Source organism: Podarcis pityusensis (genome assembly GCF_964106645.2).
Source record: "Podarcis pityusensis genome assembly, chromosome: 2".
Classification (NCBI taxonomy): domain Eukaryota; kingdom Metazoa; phylum Chordata; class Lepidosauria; order Squamata; family Lacertidae; genus Podarcis; species Podarcis pityusensis.
The window spans coordinates 119,606,420-119,628,409 of NC_138029.1; the positions used below are offsets into that span (position 1 = coordinate 119,606,420).

The following is a 21,990-nucleotide window of genomic DNA, read 5'->3' on the forward strand; positions in this document are numbered from 1 at the left end:
CTTTGACCCAGCAGAGCTCTGCTTATGCTTTGATGTTCTTCTGCTACTGAACTTAGGCCCAGCCCAGTACCACCACTTCCCTAACACCCCAGCTCACCCTGCTACGCTTGTAATAAAAGCTTTTTTAAAAAGGTAAAGGACTCCTGGACGGTTAAGTCCAGTCAAAGGTGACTCTAGGGTTGTGGCGCTCATCTCGCTTTCAGGCCGAGGGAGCCGGCATTTGTCCACAGACAGCTTTTTGGGTCATGTGGGCAGAAGGACTAAACTGCTTCTGGCGCAAGGGGACTCCATGGCGGAAACCAGAGCACACAGGAACGCTGTTTCCCTTCCCACCACAGCAGTACCTATTTATCTGCTTGCACTGGTGTGCTTTCGAACTGCTAGGTTGGCAGGAGCTGAGACCGAGCAACGGGAGCTCACCCCGTCGCAGGGATTCAAACCGCAGACCTTCTGATCGGCAAGCCCAAGAGGCTCTGTGGTTTAGACCACAGCGCCACTGGTGCTCACTGCATGCTCCTTTGTGCTGATCCCCTTCCCTCATTGATGGAGAACTGGAAATTCCAATTGTTGCGGGACTCCGACCACCATCATCCCTGACCGTTCGCCATTCTGGCTGGGAGATGATGGGAGTTGGAGTCCCACAGCAGCCAGAGACCCACTGCAGGTTTGTTGCTGTAAAGCTCTTGCGTGTGTGCCCTGATGCACGTCAGAAATCACGTCAGCCAGCAGCATGGAAGTGTAGAATTGTGGACTTGAAAGGGATCTAGTCCATGGGTAGGCAAACTAAGACCCGGGGGCCGGATCTGGCCCAATCGCCTTCTAAATCTGGCCCACGGATGGTCTGGGAATCAGCATGTTTTTACATGAGTAGAATGTGTGCTTTTATTTAAAATGCACCTCTGGGTTATTTGTGGGGCATAGGAATTTGTTCATTTTTTTTCCAAAATATAGTTGGCCCTCCACAAGGTCTGAGGGACAGTGGACAGGCCCCCTGCTGAAAAAGTTTGCTGACCCCTGATCTAGTCCAACCCCCTGCAATTCAGCTGTCCCATGCAGGGATTGAACTTGCAACCTTGTGTTCTCTCGTAGCTCTGCTTGGAGATGCTGGGCTGAACATGGAAGCTTCAGAGGGCCAAACAGATGCTCTACCCCAAGGGAGCGCCATTAGAGCTTTCCCAGGGTGAGCTCACCTTCGGTTGCTAAAAGTCCTCACGGTTGACCACAAAGGGGCTTCAGGAACATGACTTGAGATGGTAGTACTGGTGGCCAACTTGTCTTGTTTCACCCTTTCCCCCAGTAGAGCGCGTGAGACCGTTGCACGCGAGATCCTGGGTTCGAATCCCCGCTTGGCCGCAGCGAAGCTCACCGACGACTGACTTCTGGCCTAACCTGACCTCACAGGGTTGTCATGAGGATAATATTGGGGAGAGAGTCATGTATGCCACCTTGAGAATCTTAAGGGATGCAACCGGAATAAATGGAACAAAAAAATAATGGGATCGGTAAATAATGGGGGATTGATGGCAATAATAAACAAATAAATAAAAATCCCTCCCTCTAGCTGTTCACCCCATGAGAAATCAGATAAGCCCCCCCCCAACCTAAACTAAAACAACAACAAAAACACGGCGGGATTGCGGATCTTTATTATTTCTTTATTGCATTTGAGTCCAACATTTTCCTCCAAGGAGCTCAAGGCGACACACATGGTTCTCCCCTTGTTATTTTACTCCCCACAACAACCCTGTGAGGTAGGTTAGGCTAAGAGGAAGTGACTGGCCCAAGGTCACCCCTTGAGCTTTGTGGCTGGGTAGGGATTTGAACCCAAGTCTCTCGGTTCCTATTCCGACACTCTAACCGCTACACCACACTGTCTCTTCTCACTGTTAGACCCCAAGTGCTTGGAAGTATCGTAGATATCATAGTTATCTTGTGCCAAATTTGATGAAATGCAAAGCTCTGCAGTAACTGTAGGTCATATGTGAGGAACCGCTGGTCCTCCAGATGTTGCTGGACTACGACTCCCATCAGCCATACCCACTGGCAATGCTTGCTGGGGCTCATGGGAGTTGTAGTTCAGCAGGAACAAAAAGGAGCCAAAAGGTTCCCTATGCCTGCTGTAGTTCGAAGTAGCCCACCAGCCTCCCCGCTAAACTCATTCCGGCTTCCTTTCCAGCAATTAAGACTTGTGGGCAGTGCTGGCAGAGTAGGCCAAGTTGAAATGAGAAGTCTTTTACCACACTGATGGGGCTTGAACTTGTTTTTATATGTGGGGAAGTTAATCTGCAGAAAAGGTAAAGGGGAAATTTCCACCTCATAAGGGGAGAACAAGTCTGCTTTACCCTTTACTTCAATAAAGAAAGGCCGCTTACCAGGGATGTTGTAGCAGCTGACATGACAAGCTCGGAAGTCAATCCCTACTCACGTTTTATACGTAAGGGACACAGAGAACAGAAGGGCCCGTCAAGTCCAGCATCCTGTCCTCACAGTGGCTGACCAGAGGCCTGCGGGAAGCCCGAAAACAGGACCCAAGCCCAAACACACACTCCCCATCTGAGCTTTTCAACAACTGGCATTCAGAAGCATTTAGCTGTGGAGGTAGCCAACCTGGCTAGCAGCCATCAAGAGCCCTCTCCTCCTCCACGAATTTGCCTAATCCTCTTTGAAAGCCATCCGAGTTGGTAGCCACCACTGCCTCCAGTGGCAAGGGGTTCCACAGTTTAATCGTGCGCTGAGAAATTAAACCTCACACAGTGTGAGGCCCTTGATCACCCCCTAAGGAAACTCTCTGTGTTTTTGGTCGTTGGGCGGGATGCGACAGCCCTGGGAATCTAAGTCTGGGAGAGAGGAGTGCTTACGATGACCTAAGACTGCCCTTCCTCTTCCACACCCCGAAGGACACGCAACCAGCCGCGAGACGTCTACCGAAAGTCGAAATTTATTGTGAGAAATAAGTGCTAATGATCTGCTCCCGGACATCCACCCCGCGGGGGTCTTGCTCCACCAGGCTGTCGGTTTCCAGGTAGGGAGGCACGGGGACCTCGGTGTCCACCCCTTGTCCGCCATTGATAATGGGCAACTGGCGCCGGAGGGCCATGTTGTGCAGCATGGCGCACACCACAAACACCTTGGCCACCTTCTCCGGGCGAAGCATGAGCCGCCCGCCGGTGGAGTGGAGGCAGCGGAAGCGCATCTTGAGCTGCCCAAAGGCCTGCTCCACCACCATCCGCGTCGCCTCGTGCGTGGCGTTGTAGCGGGCCACGGGCTCCGGGCCGTCGTCGGGGTGCGGCGTCATGAGGAAAGGGCGCAAGGGGTAGCCGCTGTCGCCTGCGGAGGAGAGGAGGGAGCAAGGTGAGCGTGAAAGGCACCGGAGGCAACTTGAACAAAATATTTCCCCTCCCCACACTTCCCCCCGCTCCCTGGAGGGCACGTTCCTCTGCCACACACAACTGGGCACAGGCCTCCCCCTCTTACACACCCTTGCCCATGTTCGATAATAAATAATAATAATAATTAATACCCCACCCATCTGGCTGGGTTTCCCCAGCCACTCTGGGCGGCTTCCAACAAAATATTAAAATACAGTGGTTCCTCGGGTTACATATGCTTCAGGTTACAGACTCTGCTAACCCAGAAATAGTACCTCGGGTTAAGAGCTTTGCTTCAGGATGAGAACAGAAATCGTCTCCAGCGGTGCGGCGGCAGCAGGAGGACCCATAGGCTAAAGTGGTGCTTCAGGTTAAGAACAATTTCAGGTTAAGAACAGACCTCCAGAACGAATTAAGTTCTTAACCCGAGGTATCACTGTACAATAGTCTGTTAAACATTAAAAGCTTTCCTGAACAGGGCTGCCTTCAGATGTCTTCTAAATGTCTGGTAGTTGTTTTTCTCTTTGACGTCTGGTGGGAGAGCATTCCTGTATACCTGAAGGAGCGTCTCCACCCCCATCGTTCAGCCCAGACACTGAGATCCAGCACCAAGGGCCTAAGGCCAGTTCCCTCATTGCGAGAAGTGAGGTTACAGGGAACCAGACAGAGGGCCTTCCTGGTAGTGGCGCCCGCCCTGTGGAACACCCTCCCTTCAGATGTGAAAGAAATAAGTAGCTATCTTATCTTTAAAAGACATTTGAAGGCAGCCCTGTTTAGGGAAGTTTTTAATATTTAATGCTGTATTGTTTTTAACATTTGATTGGAAGCCATCCAGAGTGGCTGGGGAAACTCAGCCAGATGGGCGGGGTATAAATAAATTACCATTATTATTATCATTATTATTATTATTATTATTCCACAGGACGGGTGCCACCACCAAGAAGGCCCTCTGCCTGGTTCCCTGTAACTTGGCTTCTCGCAGCGAGGGAACCGCCAGAAGGCCCTCAGCGCTGGACCTCAGTGTCCAGGCAGAACGATGGGAGTGGAGACACTCCTTCAGGTCTACTGGGCCGAGGCCGTTTAGGGCTTTAAAGGTCAGCACCAACACTTTGAATTGTGCTCGGAAATGTACTGGGAGCCAATGTAGATCTTTCAAGACCAGTGTTATGTGGTCTCGGCGGCCGCTCCCAGTCACCAGTCTGGATGCCACATTCTGGATTAGTTGTAGTTTCCGGGTCATTTTCAAAGGTAGCCCCACAATGGGGGTGGAGACGCTACTTCAGGTATACTGGGCTGAGGCCGTTTAGGGCTTTAAAGGTCAGCACCAACACTTTGAATTGTGCTCGGAAACGTACCGACCGCTCCCCCACTTCCTCCTTGCCTCGCCAACTGCCCTTTCTGCCTGCCTCTCCCGGGTGCCCAGGTCAGACATGTGCAGAAATGGTGGCAAAAGCTGGGTAGCAAGTCAGGAAAAGAGGGTGGCACCCGGCTGGAGGGGAAGGTGCTGTCCAAGCCAGGTAAGGGAGCAGATAAGGAAGCATGGCAGCAACTTTCAGAAAATATCGGGGGAGCTCAGAAGATGGATGATCCTATTTTTGTATGCCATGACAGCAACAACAGTACTTTATTCACAAAAAAATATGGCGAAATCAGGAGATACCTACTCAAGAGGAGTGGCTGTAAAAACTGACGGAATATGCCAAATTGGCAAATTTAACAATGAAAATTAGAGATTCAGAAGAGGCAGACTATAAGGAGGAGTGGAAACCTTTTTGAGTATTTAAAGAATTATTGGAACCATGTAAAAAAAAAAGGGCAGGTAGGATTTGAATGGAGAACAGCAGTTGAATATTTGCTGGGAGCCCAGCGTGGAAAAGATAAGGTAAACAATAATTATATTACGCAGCAAACTTAAGAAACTATGGGGGGAACCATGGAGATGTGGAGGGGAAGTTGAATGTGAAATGGGTATGTATTGGGAAAGTATGTATTCTTTTGTAAACTTTTGAAATTCAGAAATGCAATTTTAATTAAACCATATATATCGGGGGAGCTTGGCCTGGCTGTGTAGGGAAGCGGCTGGCCAATAGAGGAAGGAAAACATCAACTCGCAGAAAATATTGGGGAAACTCGCCCCACTAAATATTTTACTGGGGGGGTGTCCGAAACAACCAGGGCCCCATAGATTTGCTGCCTATGCACATGTTGTGTGGGTGTCTTAGGCAAAACTTTAAAAATGCAGTATAAACACCCACAACTGGGAAACACTGGCCTGCGAGCGCTCCAATTGGACAACAGCCTTTACCAAAGGTGTCATGGGCTTTGAAGACGCTCTAACTCAGGACAAAAGGGATAAACGTGCCGAGAGGAAGGTACACGGCAAATCCACACTGTGATCAACTTCCGCCCAGAAACCAATGTCCCCACTGTGGAAGGATGTGTGGCTCCAGAATTGGCCTCCACAGTCACTTATGGACTCACTGTTAAGACTGTGTTCATGGAAGACCGGGGTGGCCAACTCCCGAGAGACTGCGATCTACTGTCAAATTTAAAATCTGGCAGTGATCTACCCCCGTTTTTTAGGGGTTCAGGTCAAAGTTGTCGAGTTTTTTTGGAGGGGGGTTAGGGACTTTTTTGCAGCTCTTCTGAGGGAGGAAGGAACAGAAGCAACCACTAACATTATGATCGCTGGCCAGATAACAGCCTCCGTTTCTAAACAGTTGCACAGACATCCGGTGTGGAGACAGAGCAGACAGACGTCCGACATGGTTCGTTCACCTCAGAACCAGCCTCCCCAAACACTCAAATACTCACCCAAGAGCCAACCCTTCCCTTCGGGCCACGACTCCAGGAGCCTCTGCAGCTGGGAGAGCTGGAATATCCGAGCGTCGTGGACGCTGCCGGGGAATTTTGCCAGCACGTGGGTGAAGCACCCTGAGGCGTCGCATGTGGCCTGCACGTTGAGGCTGTGGAAGTTGTGGCAGTTGCGGTAGAGCGCCGGCATGTCGGCCGGCGCGATGATGGGGACGTGGGTGCAGTCCACGATCCCGATGACGTTGGGGAAGCCGGCGATGTCGAAGAAGGCTTCCCGCGTGCGGCGCAGTTCCGAGTCGGTGGTGGGGAAGGTGATGTGCTCGTGGACGTGGCGGAGCATGGCCTCCAGGAAGGCGTCGAGGCAGCGGCTGACCGACGACTGCGACACGCGCAGGTTGTCGCCCGTCATCCGCTGGAAGGACCCGGTGCCCAGCACTTGCAGTGCGATCAGCACCTTCTGCAAGGTGGGGATGTGCCTGCGGCTGGCCGAGGCGCCGTCCAGGTAAGGAGCCAGAAGGGTGCAGAGGTCCTGGATGGCCTGGCGGTCCAGGCGGAAGCGGGTTAAGCACTCCTCGTCGGACACCTGCAGCTCGTGGGTGCGCATCCGGATGAGGCGGGTCCTGCGGGGCGGCCGCCGGCTGTGGATCTCAAGGTTGGCGGCATAGACAAGGTCCAATAGGCCCTCGTCGTCGGAGCTGCCCTCCTCTGGGTACAGGGGGAGGGGGCCGCCTGCCCGGGGCGCCACTTGCCCAAGGTTGCCTGCGGGCAAAGAGGGGGAGGGGGAGAGAGAGAGATCCTGATCACACCAGGGACCAGATTAGGAACTTTTCTATACAGTGGTACCTCGGGTTAAGTACTTAATTCATTCTGGAGGTCCGTTCTTAACCTGAAGCACCACTTTAGCTAATGGAGCCTCCTGCTACCGCCGTGCCGCAGAAGCACGATTTCTGTTCTTATCCTGAAGCAAAGTTCTTAACCTGAAGCACTATTTCTGGGTTAGCGGAGTCTGTAACCTGAAGCGTCTGTAACCTGAAGCGTATGTAACCCGAGGTACCACTGTATGTATATTGTATCACTCTGTCTCTCGAAAAAGAAACATAAGAGAAAAATGGCCGAGAGAAAAATGGCGAAAACAGGGTATTTATTGGGACGGTGTGACTTTTGCAGCTGCTGTTAAAGTTGCAAAACAATGAAGCACATGGACGGAGCAATGGAGGATTTCTGAAACAACGATGCAATATTAGCTCCACCCAAGGCATGAAGGAGAACAGGAACAACTGGGAAAAGACAGGCAACATTTTACAAGGACAGGAAGAAACATCACGGACAGAATAATTGCTACACACAGGAAGAACAAGGATATAGATAATGGGTAGGCAAACTAAGGCCTGGGGGCTGAATCCGGCCCAATCGCCTTGTAAATCTGGCCCGCAGACGGTCCGGGAATCAGCATGTTTTTACATGAGTAGAATGTGTGCTTTTATTTAAAATGCATCTCTGGGTTATTTGTAGGGCATAGTTAACCATTGATTTTTTCCCCCTTCCAAAATATAGTCCAGCCCCCACAGGGTCTGAGGGACAGTGGACCAGCCTCCTGCTGAAAAAGTTTGCTGACCCCTGATATAGATTGAGTTCCTCTTGTACTTCTATAAATCATTTAATGTGTCAACAGTTGCAGTTGTTGTATAAGGGAATATTATTTTGACTGGGATGTAATTGAAAGTATTAAGATTCTGGAACGCAGGAATAAATAAAATAATCAAACTGTCAATTTTAGCACGCGTGGGTCCACCTAAATTATGTAATTTGGCATCTGAATGATTGGTATTTGTAACTTCATTATAATTTGGCATTGTTATAATGGGGCTATGATTGGGTTATTGTAATTGAAAACTAATAAAAATTATTATCAAAAAAAGAAAGGAGGAAAAAAGTAAGAAAACTTTGGGTGGTAGAATCAGAGTTGGAAGGGCCTCTGAGGATCATTTCGTCCAGCGAAATGAATGAACGTGATCAAGTCCAAGCATTTCAAAGGTCTGCTCCCCTCCGTAACACTTAGCTGAACGCTACCCTCTGTCTTCAAGGGCCACGGCATTTGAAAAACCTGAACTGTTCAGCTGAGTTGGTCATCACTATTTGCTGGTAACGTTCTTCCACAATTCCACCCTCTCTTGCTCCCAGCCTAAAGGTAAAGGGACTCCTGACCATTAGGTCCAGTTGTGGCCGACTCTGGGGTTGCGGCGCTCATCTCACTTTATTGGCCGAGGGAGCCGGCGTACAGCTTCTGGGTCATGTGGCCAGCATGACTAAGCCGCTTCTGGCGAACCAAAGCAGCGCACAGAAATGCCGTTTACCTTCCCGCCAGAGTGGTACCTATTTATCTACTTGCTCTTTTGACGTGCTTTCAAACTGCTAGGTTGGCAGGAGCTGGGACCGAGCAACGGGAGCTCACCCCGTCGCGGGGATTTGAACCACCGACCTTCTGATCGGCAAGTCCTAGGCTCTGTGGTTTAACCCACAGTGCCACCTGCGTCCCGCTCCCAGCCTACTTGATCTCAAAACAACAGACACCATCTCAGCTTCCCTACATGGATCAGTCCCCAGGATATCCCTCCAGACGTTGCTGGACTCCCATACCCATCAGCCCCAGCCAGTATGGCCAGGTATGATAGGAATTGTAGTACAATAATCTAAGGAAGGCATTCCTGGCTAATCCTGGCAGTGGTTCTCTGGGGTTTGGGGCATTTCCCCACCACCTGTCACCCTGAGATTCATTTTTTTTAAATACGAAATGGCCAGGAGTGATGGCAAGATTTTACGCAGCATTTTAGGCGGGCGTAGGGGAAACTTTGCTCCTCCAGATGTTGTTGAACGACGGCACTCAACCTCCCTGTCGCTTGCGGAGGGCGATGGGGATGGCAGTTCGGCAACATCTGGGGGCCCCAAATGTTCCCCACCCCCTCTTTTAGGCAAATCCCAAGGGATAGCTCAGTCAGTGGAGCAGGAGACAACTCTTAATCTCAGGGTTGTGGGTTCGAGCCCCATGTTGGACAAAAGATTCCTGCATTGCAGGGGGTTGGATTAGATGACCCGCAGGGTCCCTTCCACGATTCTCAACTGAGCAGCCAGCCCATTTTGACGGAACGGTGGCAATCTGATAAAAGCATTACAGAGGATGCCAGCCCAATGTTGCTTTGCACCGGCCCATCAAGCCTGACTGGCAACCTCTCAGGCAGGAACAGATTGTTCCCAGACGCACTGCTCAAGATCCATTTAGCAGAAAGATCCAGCTTGATACAGGCAATAAACTCGCTCAGCCGCCATGTTCTGCTCTAGGGTCTCTGCTGAGAAGTAGCCATTGATCTTCAGCTCTTTAGAAGCTGATAGGGTGGATACGACTGCCTCAAACAAGCAAAAAAGGTCTCTAGGGTTTCCCCACCCACTTAAAGATGAAACAGAGGCCCCCACATGGAATAAAATATGTCAGCTGCCCCGGAGGCAGCAAGGGTTTCCCTCGGGCAGAAGAGGCATCCCACCTGTTCCAACAGGTGATCTCCCAGGTGCCAAGGATGGAGAACAAAGCAATTTTGCAGGCCTGCCCAATCCCTTTATTCGCGTCTCAAGTGAAGGACTAGGATGACACAAAAATGTGGAAGGGGCTGCAGATCCTTTGGAGGGTAACATCTCGAGAAAAGCTGGAGGAATGTTACCTATCAGGAGAACTTTTGCAATAAGCTCCGAAACTCCCCAGTGGGGCAAATGTTTCGGGCAGAGAGGACAGCCCTGGATGCCATGCACTCTGAATTTTGTTGGAGGGTGGTGGGGTGGAATGAGCCTACGAACCCAAAACAGGTGCGATGACTCAGTAAGCAAATAAGATAACCACGCAAAATGAACTTCTTACCCAAATTGCTGCCCTCTTCCTCATCGGCCTCTTGCTTTGCTTCCCTGAAAAGAGGCTTAGGCGCAGAGTCGGAGGGGGTTTGCTCTGGCTCCGGCTCTGGAGAATCTGCGTTGTCCATTTCGAAGAGACCCAGCACCTGAAAAGCGCACCAAAGATCTTGATCAGGCCCGAAATTGTTGTCCCTGCCTCCCCTCCTCTCCAAGGTTTTCCCCAAGCAATCTGAGACTATGCCTGCGTGAAGCTTACTTCTTCCTCCGCCCTTTTCATGCCTCTCCTGGTTCTGGGAATCAGAAGGGAGCTTCTGGCAGCAGGAGGGGGAGACACCTGTGCCTCTTCACCAGCCTGACCCATCTCTGCCTCTTGGCCTTCCTCCTCTCCTGCTTCAGCTTCTGCCTGACTCTGGACTTCTCTCTGCCACAGACTCTCCCCGCTCACTAAGCCCTGTTCCGACACTTCCTCTTCCCAGTCTTCTCCCTCTGACCACTCATTGTTGCTCAATGATCACACCCCAGGCTCTGAGCCGTCTTCCCTTGGGGGCTCCCCAGCTGATTCTTCCCACCATTCCCCTGCATCCAACCCGTCGGTGACAGACAGAGAGAGGGTTGAGGTGTCGCAGTGCTGTACAACCAGGCAAACCCTGCACCATTAACGAACATTGATCTTAATACAGCCAGACCAAGTCTGGACACCTCCAAAGGACTCAAATCAATAATGGTGTCGTGTCTAGAGTGCATATGCATGGGTTTACCCTCAAAGTGCTTTGCAAGCTTATCACAGCAGGTCTCTGATTAAGTCTTCCTAGCAGAAAGATGCTAAAAATATTCTTGTTTCAACTGAGCTTTTACTGAAGCGTTTTGCATTATTAGTTTATTTGAATGGTTTGTTTCTAACTCACTGAACTCTGTATATTGTTTTATGCAATTCCATTGTTCACCGCTTAGGGATACTTCTTTTTGAGCGAGAGGTATACAAAGTTAATAAATCTGGACTAGGTCATGGACTGCAAGAAGATCAAACCTCTCCATTCTTAAGGAAATCAGCCCTGAGTGCTCACTGGAAGGACAGATCGTGAAGCTGAGGCTCCAATACTTTGGCCACCTCATGAGAAGAGAAGACTCCCTGGAAAAGACCCTGATGCTGGGAAAGATGGAGGGCACAAGGAGAAGGGGACGACAGAGGACAAGATGGTTGGACAGTGTTCTCGAAGCTACCAACATGAGTTTGACCAAACTGCGGGAGGCAGTGGAAGACAGGAGTGCCTGGCGTGCTCTGGTCCAGGGGGTCACAAAGAGTTGGCCACTACTAAACGACTAAACCACAACAACAAAGGTCATCTAATTCCCTCCGCCAAAGCCCCACTGCTCAGTGCAGGATCTGCTGGGCAGGATGCAGTCCCAGCAGACTTTGCATACGCCTGGGTTTAGGCTTTCGTAAACAGACACATTCTTAGCAGTATATAGGGAAATTCTAAAAATGCAAGGAATTTTTGAGTGGAAAGCAGCCTTCGAGATAGCCTAACCCAGCCCCTCTTCAGGGCAGGGCTTTTGCAATTACAGTAGGTGCAGGGAAACCCTTTTCAGCCAGAGGGATGCAGTGCCCTCTTGCCACATGGAAGGGTTTTTCACACAGGGGGGGGAAGTGGGTGGGGCAACCAATGGAAATTTAACACACTGGCTCTCTTATGGGTGCTTTGTGATACCAGTCCTGCATTTGTAAGAAATCAATCTGTTAGTGTGGCAGCACCTACACTGCGGAACTCCCTGCCTCTTGACAACAGGCAGGTGCCTTTGCTGCAGAGCGTAATGCTGGTGGTCAACGAAAGAGGTTAAAAGACTCTCTCAAGGCAAATCTAAAGAAATGTAGTATAAATACTGACAACTGGGAAACACTGGCCTGCGAGCGCTCCAATTGGACAACAGCCTTTACCAAAGGTGTCATGGGCTTTGAAGATGCTCAAACTTAGGAAGAAAGGGAGAAACATGCTAAGAGGCTTGGCAAACTCTCACCATGATCAACTCCCACCCAGAAACCTATGTCCCCACTGTGGAAGGATGTGTGGATCCAGAATTGGCCTCCAGTGTCACTTACAGACTCACTGTTCAAACCGTGTTCATGGGAGACAATCTTACTCGGCTATGAGTGATGGCCAAGGAAGACCTGCTGGAAATGTTTTTGTTTAAACAAGCCTACCCAGATGCTTAGAAAGCTGGTTTGAGTTAAGCTGTTTTTAGTCTATTATTATTATTATTATTAATATACTGCCCTATACCCGCAGATCTCAAGGTGGTTCACAGGACAAATTCAGAATATAAAACTGCAAAGTACACAATCATAACACCCCCTAACACATTTTAAAAGATAAGACTATTGTTAGACTTAAATTACTGTTGTTAATTGTGCTTACCGAAATATCTATCTTTTTTTGTAAACTGCTTTTAGGTTCGTTTGTGGTTCACTGTCAAGTGGTTTATAAATTTTATGAAATAAATAAATAAATTTGGTGTGTTTCTTTTTTTAAAAAACCCCCAATATAGACAGGTTTCCACACACACACACACACACACACACACTCCTCTCTCTATCCTCCATCCAGGCAAAAACGCTCATTGATGTAACACAGCATGAGCAATGAGGCTGTGGCCTGGGCAGGTGGAGTGTGGAGGAGGCAGGTGAAGAAGGGCCTCAGAGGATGACCGCAGAATCCGGGACGGTTTATATGGGGAGAAGCGGTCCTTCAGGTATCGCATCCCTGAGCCGTTTAAGGCTTTATGGGTCAAAAGCAGCACTTTCAATTGGGACCGGAAGCTAATTGGCAGCCAGTAGAGGTAAGGTAAAGGTAAAGAACCCCTGGATGGTTAAGTCCAGTCAAAGGCGACTGTGGGGTTGCGGCACTCATCTCACTTTCAGTCCAAAGACAACTTTCCGAGTCATGCGGCCAGCATGACTAAACCGCTTTGGGCACAACAGATCACTGTGATGGAAGCCAGAGCGCACAGAAACACCGTGTACGTTCCTGCCGGAGCGGTACCTATTTATCTACTTGCACATGTGTGCTTTCAAACTGCTAGGTTGGCAGGAGCTGGGACTGAGCAACGGGAGCTCACCCCGTCGTGGGGATTTGAACCGCCGACCTTCTGATCGGCAAGCCCAAGAGGCTCAGTGATTTAGACCACAGCGCCACCCGCTCTTCCAGCCAGGATCGCTATTCTCCCCAAATGTTTGCTGCTCCCCAAATGCACATTCACGCATGCGCACAGATGCCGATCAGGATGAATCTCTGTCTCACCTGCTGCTCCCTTCTCTCCGCCTCCCTCTGCATCTGCAGGAAATCCTCGGCCAAAGCGGCTGCCTGGGAGCACGTCTCCGGTTCGTGTTCCCTCACCCAGCTCTGGAGGTCTGGCGGCAAGATGGCCAGGAACTGCTCCAGGATCAGCAGCTCCAGGATCTGCTCCTTGGTGTGCCTCTCCGGCTTCAGCCACCGGTGGCAGAGGTACCAGAGCTGGCTGCAGACCTCGCGGGGGCCCTCGGCCTCCTGGTAGCGGAACTGGCGGAAGCGCTGGCGCTTCATCTCCATGCTGGCCGAGTCGTCGCCCAACACCTCCTCCTTCACTTTCACCACCCCGGACTCGCCAATCTCCCCGGAGTCCAGGCTGTTGTGGGCCTCGGGGCCTTCCCCGGCCAGGCCCTGCTGGTGGCGGGATGCCCGCCCGCTCCTGGGCCACGGGCGGGCCGCTGCTGGCCCCTCAAGGGAGGACGGAAAGGCTCGCCTGTCTTCCCACTCCACTGGCCGTGACGCTGGCGGGTTTCTCCACCCTGAGCGAGGGGAGCGAGTGGCATTGAGGAGGGCCTTCTGATGAGCCGTCCGGCCCCTGGGCAGCCTCTCCTCTTTGTCTCGGGGGCCGCGGGAGGCCTCTCCTTTCCCCCGCCAGCCTTCCTCTGGCTCAGGGTTCTCGTGTTCGTCCTCCTCAACCTCCATCTTCTTCCGCCGCCGGGCCACCTGCTCCAGCTCACCCTGCAAATGGAGGCTCGAAGTCGCGCCCCGCTTGGCGGCCATTTTGAGACAGCCTAACTGCCGGCCTTCTCCGAAAACGCGAAGGGTTTCTCTGGGAGAGGAATGCGTCCGGCCTCCGCCTTCTGACTTACACCTGTGGAAAAACTGGCTGCTGAGATGGGGTCGTCTTTGCCTCAGAAGCACATGGAGATCAATGTTTGATGGCAGGGCCTTCTACCTGAAGAGCAAGGAAAAAAAACAGAAATTAACAGAGAAAAATTCTCCTCAATTAAAAACAGCCAAGGGATCCCCCAACCTATTGTAGGTGGCATCAACAGAAGTATTTTACACCTTCATTTACAGACACAAAATTAGCTTTATCTTGATACCAAAATATTCCCAATTGGTTGAAAAATAAGCAAAACAGGTGGTTTTTACTAAACTGATGCAGATTTTTTTTAAAAAAAAAACCCTGAGCCCAATTCTGGACCAAAAAATTTTCAAAAATTAATTTGAGGTTATCTACACATTATTTTTTTTAAAAAAAGAAAATCTGAGTTGTGAAAGCACATGGCACCAGGTGATTTGGTGTGGAATGACCCAGTGTCCTGATCAAGGGAAATCATATTCTTGCTGTATTTGATCTTGGTCAGAGCACACCTGGAGTCCTGTGTCCTGTTCTGGACAGCAGAATTTAAGAAAGATATTGACAAGCTGGAAGATGTGCAGAGGAAGGCAAGCAAGATGATCAAGGGTCTGGGAAGCAAGCCCTGTGAGGAACGGATGAGGGAATTTAGCCTGGAAAAGTGGAGACTGAGAGGAGATATGACAGCCATCTTCAAATACCTAAAGGCCTGTCACATGGAAGAGGGGACAAGCTTGTTTTATCCTGCTCCACAGGGTGGGACTCGAATCAATGGATTCAAGTTACAGGAAAGGAGAATCTGACTAAACATCAGGAAGAACTTTCTGACAGTAAGGGCTGTTCAACTGTGGAAGTACCAGCACCTACTTTTCTAGAAGAAAAGGACTGCGTGGAACGGACGATGTACTTAAGCAGAAGCTGGACGGATGTCTGCTAAAATGGCAGTGGGGGCAGGAGGAATTTCTCTTTCATTTTAGGAGGGGGGTATCTATGCACACTTGCCTGGGATCTCCTGCTAAAACAATGAGGGGGGGAACCTCCCATTTAGCAGCGCCTTAAGTTAGGGTAGCCATATGTCTGGAATTTCTCGGATATAGCCAGGATTCGGCCGTCGGAAACACTCTCCAGGCAGAAAATCGCTGGAATGTCTGGGGAAATCCGGATGTATGTCAACCCCATGTTAAAAGCGTAGATTTTGGCGAATTTCCTTAAAAACAGCTCAACAACTTTTGTGTTTGGATTTTCACTTTTTGAAATATGGCAACCCTACTTAAATGGTGCTTGGGAGTCCCAATTTTGGGACTACAAAGCTCCTCGCACATGACGTCATTGTGAATGACTTAGATCACCTTGGGAAATCCTACTTGTGGCCCTGTACCTTTCAAAATATTGCAGGGCAGTGCCCAGAAATCAGGATTATTATTATTTTGCTATCCGTCTTGTACTGTGGAATTTTATTTACTTATTTCATAAAACTTATGAGCAGCTTGGTTTTAGGAGGGGGAAAAAACACCTCAAAGCATGAAGAGTATGAAGTAGAGAGAGATCAAGGAATGCTGTTTTCATCGCCATACCAAAAGCAGAAACCACTAATGGCTTCAGATGTCTTGCAAAGACTTCTATTTTTACCCTGGCTTTCCCTGGCCAATAATAATAATATAATAATAATAATTTATTATTTATAGCCCGCCCATCTGGCTGGGCCTCCCCAGCCACTCTGGGCGGCTTCCATAGAAACCAAAAATACAGTAAAATATCACACGTTAAAAACTTCCCTGAACAGGGCTGCCTTAAGATGTCTTCTGAATGTCAGGTAGTTGTTTATCGCTTTGACATCTGCTGGAAGGGCGTTCCACAGGGCGGGTGCCACTACCGAGAAGGCCCTCTGCCTGGTTCCCTGTAGCTTTGCTTCTCGCAATGAGGGAACCGCCAGAAGGCCCTCAGCGCTGGACCTCAGCGTCCGGGCAGAACGATGGGGGTGGAGACGCTCCTTCAGGTATACTGGACCGAGGCCGTTTAGGGCTTTAAAGGTCAGCACCAACACTTTGAATTGTGCTCGGAATAGGATCAGACCCTGTTTAACGTGTTTGAATCTTCCGAATTTCTGCTTTATTTCACATTCTGCATTTTTATATCACTGTTTTACTGGGTTTAGGTTGCATGCTTAGTTTAATATTTTAACAATATACTGTTTTGACTGTTATGTCTGTGCACACTTAAACAAATTTTAAAAAATATTATATACCCAAGCGATCACTATGCTCGGCTGATGAGAGCCTCCGGCAGATAGCACCTTACCTGCCCTCTGGAATGCCCTCCCTTTAAATGTGACAGTCTTTTTGGAGCCTACCGAAGACTTCCCCCTTCCAACAAGCCAAAATGCAGATATTTCCCAGGCTCCATCCACACTCTTCATTTAAAGCACTATCATTCCACTTTATAATAATAATAATAAATAATAAATTTTATTTATACCCCGCCCTCCCCAGCCAGAGTCGGGCTCAGGGCAGCTAACCCCAGTAAAATTACAGTAAAAACATAATAGGAAAAAAAACCAATTTAAAATACAGGTTAAAATGCAATTTAAAATGCAGCCTCATTTTAAAAGTAGCCCATGGATCAAAACCATAAACAGTCATAGCTTCCCCCAAAGAATCCTGGGAACTGTAGATTGTTAGGGGTGCTGACAGTTGCCAGGAGATCTTATTCCCTTCACAAAACTACAGTTCCCAGAGCAGTTTCTCATCTTCACGAGGAATTCTGATGGCCCTCTCCTAAAACCACAATATAAGACAGTATTTGCAGGAAGGGGGCTAGATCTCAGGGCCAGAGGCCCAATGCGGCCCTCTAGACCTCTTTACCTGGCCCCTGAGTCGCTCCTGAGGCCACACTCCCTCCGCAGGCATGCCTCAAAGTGTTTTCGCCTGGCCAGAATGCATTCATGAACTCCAATACTTCTTGGTTTGTGGAAACTTAAGTTTACTGCACAAATGTACAATTTACATTCATTGCTCTGCCCACATTTCTTGCTGGCCCTATCCATGACTGGCTTGTGGCCCCCGGAAGGTCACCCAGAATGGAATGCGGCCCTCAGCTTGAAAAAGGCTCCCTGCCCCCTGGATTATAGTTTAAATCTGACCACAAACAGAAGGGCTCTGAATGCAACAGAGGTTCTAACTGCCAGAGAGGACATTTTTTGCCAGTTTCCAGTGAGAACAGGAAATTGGGACTAGATGGGCCTTTGGCCATTAGGATGTTCTTACTCATTTATTTGCAAGTTGGGAGAGAGGCCAACACTGCAACATTAAAATTAGGATGGTTACCAATAGATTCATTATATTAAGTTATCACTGATTAATCCGTCTATTTCCCCCTTAAACCAACATTCATTTGCATTTGACTTAAAATAGCTTTGATGGGGGTGGGGGAAGCATTTTCTTTGAGATCTCACCAGTGGCGTAGCGTGGGGGGTGCAGGGGGGGCCGGCCGCACCGGGCGCAACTTCTGGGGGTTAGGGTTAGGGGGCGCAAATCCACGGGTTAGGGGGCGCAAATCCACGGGTTAGGGGGCGCAAATCCACGGGTTAGGGGGCGCAAATCCACGGGTTAGGGGGCGCAAATTACTTGCCTTGCCCCGGATGCTGACAACCCACGCTACGCCACTGGATCTCACGCATCTATGGCTATTTCTAACATTTTAGTGCAAGAATTTTTCTACTGTGTCCCATCTTGAAATCCAAACGATGTGATGAGTGGCGATGTGAAATGTTTTAAGAAATAACAGCACAATGAAAAGAGTTAACAAACTGAGAAAACTGACAATGTACAAAATAAATAACAGCACAATGAAAAGAGTTAATGAACTGAGAAAACTTTTTAAAAAGTTATCTAGCAGACTAAAATGGACTATCGCAGAAGTCTCATTGAAAAGGCGCTTGTATTCATCCTTGTACCCACTTTCCTGGGAGTAAGCCTAGAGTTCAGTGGGACTTGCTGCTCTGTAGCTTCTGATAGGACGGCAGCCCATTCATCAGGGAGAGATGGGCTAACCCAAAATCTTAACCCCCTGAAACATGCTAGTTTTACCGGCTTTTTTCTTCTTCTTCAGGCAGCAAAAGAGCATTTTTTAAAAAATACCTTGCACAGGACGTTTACAAAAATAAAATAACAACAAGCCCTTTATGGGGGCTGGGGGCTGCACGGAGTGCCGAGGGAAACCAAATGAGGTCTGGATCAGAATTTAGATGTCTCTTAACTTGTACACAGACACACACTAAAAAAAACACGCTTTTTTCTAACCTTGCACACACACTAAAAAGGTGCAATCGTTTCTTCCAGAGGCTGCAGAGCCTTAAAAGAGGAAGAAGCAGCGATCGGCGTCTCTCTCCCCATCTATATTTTCTGCGGGAGCAAGGGCGCGGGATTATAGGGTCGAGGGATCCTCTCTCTTTCTTTCCGCCTTGTCCTTGGATCTGGGATCAGCTGCAGCTTCTGCCATTGTCCTAGCAGAGAGGCCATGCTTGGAGGGAGAGAGAGAGAGAGAGGGATCAACCCGCACAAAACCCAGCCGGGGGGGGGTGGGCGAGAGGGAGGCTCGGGATCCCTCCCCCCTCCTTCCCTCTCCCCTACTTTTATTTGATCAGGAGGTTTTCGGGGAGGGGTTCAACTTTCCCTTTTTTCTTTTTCTTTTTTTGCAAAGCTCGCTGGGCTGACGCTGCTTTTTACCCACCGTGCATGTTCCCGAATGCATTTCTTTCCCGAGGATCTGCGGTTTCCTATTGCAACGGAACAATTATTATTGTTATTTTTCATGCAAACTCTTCTTTAAATTAAAAAAAAAAAAAATCCAGCCTCTCTTTCTGTATGTGTGCGCCTTTCTCTCCTCCCATCAGAAAAGGGCCTCGGGTATTAAGGGGCTCTTCTAAGCTCAAGTTTCTCGTCCTCTCTGGGACGCTCAGCCCTCTATCGGTTTAACCCGTCCGGCACCTCCTCGTAAGAAAAGGCCAAAAAAAGGGGAAGAAAATAAATCGCAATAGCCAAGGAACCGGATGGGTTGAACTACTGTTTGCAAGCCATTGATTTGTATTTATTTTTCCCCGCCCACGCAAGGATTAAATCTCCAAATGCGTTCGGGTGGCGCGCGGATTCTCCTGGATGCGCAATTGCTGCGATTCGTTTCTTTGAAAAGCGGTTTGCAAAAAGAAGAAGGGGGAAAAAAGGAAAGAAAAGGATGGCAAGCTTAGAGAGGGTTAAACGGCAGTGGGTAGGGCAGAAATGTTTAAAAAAAATAAAAGCAGAAGAAAAGATCTAGTAGGCGGAAGGAGAAGGTTAAGGGAGGGATTTAAAAGCCAGACAATGCCTCTCATTGGAAAACAAAGTCGATTCAGCGAGCTTTCCAAGAAATAAATAAAGGCGCCGCGCTCCCCCTCCAGGAGAGTTCATCGGAGGGGAGGAAAAAGATACACACGGAAGAATAAAATTTAAGAAATCGCACACACATTTTGCAACCTGATCCCAGTTACCTGCTTCCAGCGGTTTTTTGGTGGGTGTTTTTTTTGCTTTCCCACCTGAGAACAAAAGAATGATGTGGCTGTTCAGGAGCCCGGCCATAGGAGGAAAAGGAACTGCACTTCTTTAGGGGTCAGGATTGCAAAGGGGGAGGAGGAGGAGGAGAGGGGGAGAGAAGAAGGAGAAGAAGAAAAGCTTCATTCCGGGTAGGAAGGCTGGCTGGCACGCCGCCATCCTGCGGGAGGAGCTGCACCTTTCGAACTGCTGCCTGGCAGGGGAACTCGGTCCTTTGCGCGCGGGGAGGAGAGAGAGGCGGGTAGATCCCCAGGTTGCACAAGGAAGCGTCTCAGAGCTTGGGGTGGCTGTGAATGGAGAAGCTAAGAGGAGCCTGGCAGCCGGATCGGGCCAAAGGGTAGCTGGATCAGGCCCACTTAAGTGCAGAAGCTAAAAGCCAGAGCCAACCACAGCAGAGCTCTCCATGCTTGGGATTCCCAGCCACTTGATACATGCTCTCCAACATTTCTCCAATGAAAATAGGGACGTCCTTTCAATAATAATGATAACAATAACAGGAATGATGATGGTGATGTTATTTATTGCCCCAGCGACTCCAAGCGGCTTCCAACCTATATAGAAACATAATAAAACATAAACATTAAAAAAAGCTTTCCTATACAGGGCTACCTTCAGATTTCTCTCTCTCTCTCTCAATTTTTATTAAATTTTCTGTTTTACATTTTAGAATATTCATTTAAAATATCAATGACTTGATAAAGTGGTACCTCAGGTTAAGAACAGTTTCAGGTTAAGAACGGACCTCCAGAACAAAATAAGTTCTTAACCTAAGGTACCAATGTACTCTCATTTTCGGGCTCACTCCTCCCTTGTCCCCTAGACAGACGAATACTAACAACAATTCAACTAAATCAACTAATGGTCTGACTCTATTATTATTATTATTATTAGCCCACCCTTCTCCCCTTAAACCGAATTAGTTCATTGAAAGCACTGTCCAAAACTCAAAATAATATACAGTGGTAAAGGTAAAAAGGTACCCCTGACCATTAGGTCCAGTCATGATCGACTCTGGGGTTGCGGCGCTCATCTCGCTTTATTGGCCGAGGGAGCCGGCACACAGCTTCCGGGTCATGTGGCCAGCATGACTAAGCCGCTTCTGGCGAACCAGAGCAGCGCACGGAAAAATCGTTTACCTTCCCGCCAGAGCGGTACCTATTTATCTACTTGCACTTTGACGTGCTTTCGAACTGCTAGGTTGGCAGGAGCAGGGACCGAGCAACGGGAGCTCACCCCGTCACGGGGATTCGAACCACCGACCTTCTGATTGGCAAGTCCTAGGCTCTGTGGTTTAACCCACAGTGCCACCCGCGTCTCTATATACAGTGGTACCTCGGGTTAAGAACTTCATTCGTTCTATAGGTCTGTTCTTAACCTGAAACTGTTCTTAACCTGAGGCACCACTTTAGCTAATGGGGCCTCTTGCTGCCGCTGCACCGCCGCAGCACGATTTCTGTTCTCATCCTGAAGCAAAGTTCTTAATCCGAGGTAATATTTCTGGGTTAGCGAAGTCTGTAACCTGAAGCATCTGTAACCTGAAGTGTCTGTAACCTGAAGCGCCTGTAAGCCAAGGTACCACTGTACATGGCTGTCTTTAAAAAAAACCTGTGCAAACACAGAGGTCTAAAATTGTTCACCGCTTCACCCTACACTTGTCCTAGGTCCAATTAATTTCCAATCATAATTCAAAATAGTGTTGCTACTGACCTTGTAAGCCCAAAATGGCTTAGGCCAGCCTTCCTCAAGCTGGTGACTTCCAGATGTTTTTGTCAGGCTCTTGTCACCAAAACACCACAGCAGCAGCCCTTACTCAGGAGGTTTCAGAAGCCGAACGCCAAAAACCCGGAAGTAATTGCTTCCGTTTTTGAACGCGCCTCAGAAGTCAAACGGCTTCCGCTGCATGTTTTTCTTTTTTCCCCTCAATGGATTTTGCCGACTGCCCATTGCTCCTCCGTTTTCGAACGTTTCGGAAGTCGAACAGTCTTCCAGAACGGATTATGTTCGAAAACTGAGGTTCCACTCTGTATATGAATGACACAGCGGTATACAGATTTTTTTAAAATAAATAAATAATAGCCAACACCGGGCCCTCTTTTCGATTTATTTTATTTATTAGTACTTCCTTCCTCCCAGAGGAGCCCAGGGAGGCAAACACTTCTGTGATAAAACAGAAAATAAAAAACATA

At 49.0% G+C, this 21,990-nt stretch overlaps 1 protein-coding gene and 1 long non-coding RNA gene across 7 annotated transcripts in view; one reads left to right on the forward strand and one right to left on the reverse strand.

Annotated features, from left to right (window-relative positions):
* LOC308470219 overlaps positions 1-18,301 on the forward strand; it is a 149,715-nt gene extending 131,414 nt beyond the window's left edge. The window contains exons 2-3 of the long non-coding RNA XR_013982272.1: positions 17,677-17,732; positions 17,766-18,301. This is a non-coding gene — a long non-coding RNA (uncharacterized lncRNA). The remainder of the gene's footprint in view (positions 1-17,676; positions 17,733-17,765) is intronic.
* LOC308469497 (uncharacterized protein) lies at positions 1,625-20,073 on the reverse strand. 6 transcript variants are annotated; one of them, XM_080992043.1, is made up of 5 exons: positions 19,744-20,073; positions 13,373-14,315; positions 10,087-10,222; positions 6,183-6,941; positions 1,625-3,327 (listed from the first exon to the last, which is right to left on the reverse strand). In XM_080992043.1, exons 2-5 carry the CDS (start codon positions 14,138-14,140, stop codon positions 2,939-2,941), a joined length of 2,052 nt encoding a protein of 683 aa, XP_080848169.1. In that variant the 5' UTR covers positions 14,141-14,315; positions 19,744-20,073; the 3' UTR covers positions 1,625-2,938. The 6 variants fall into 6 exon arrangements, with proteins under 6 accessions (XP_080848169.1, XP_080848165.1, XP_080848167.1 ...); XM_080992039.1 differs by lacking the exon at positions 19,744-20,073 and adding an exon at positions 18,951-19,404; XM_080992041.1 differs by lacking the exon at positions 19,744-20,073 and adding an exon at positions 18,521-18,929.
* Positions 20,074-21,990: the final 1,917 nt, after the last annotated feature.

Bases quoted from the DNA above. Each gene is read 5' to 3' on its own strand.
- LOC308469497 (XM_080992043.1), bottom strand. From the start codon at position 14,140: ATGGCCGCCAAGCGGGGCGCGACTTCGAGCCTCCATTTGCAGGGTGAG. The intron at 6,942-10,086 runs GTAAGAAGTTCA...CTTTGCCCGCAG, and splicing joins GGAAGAGGGCAGCAATTTGG to GCAACCTTGGGCAAGTGGCG. The intron at 3,328-6,182 runs GTGAGTATTTGA...TCTCCTCCGCAG, and splicing joins AGGGAAGGGTTGGCTCTTGG to GCGACAGCGGCTACCCCTTG.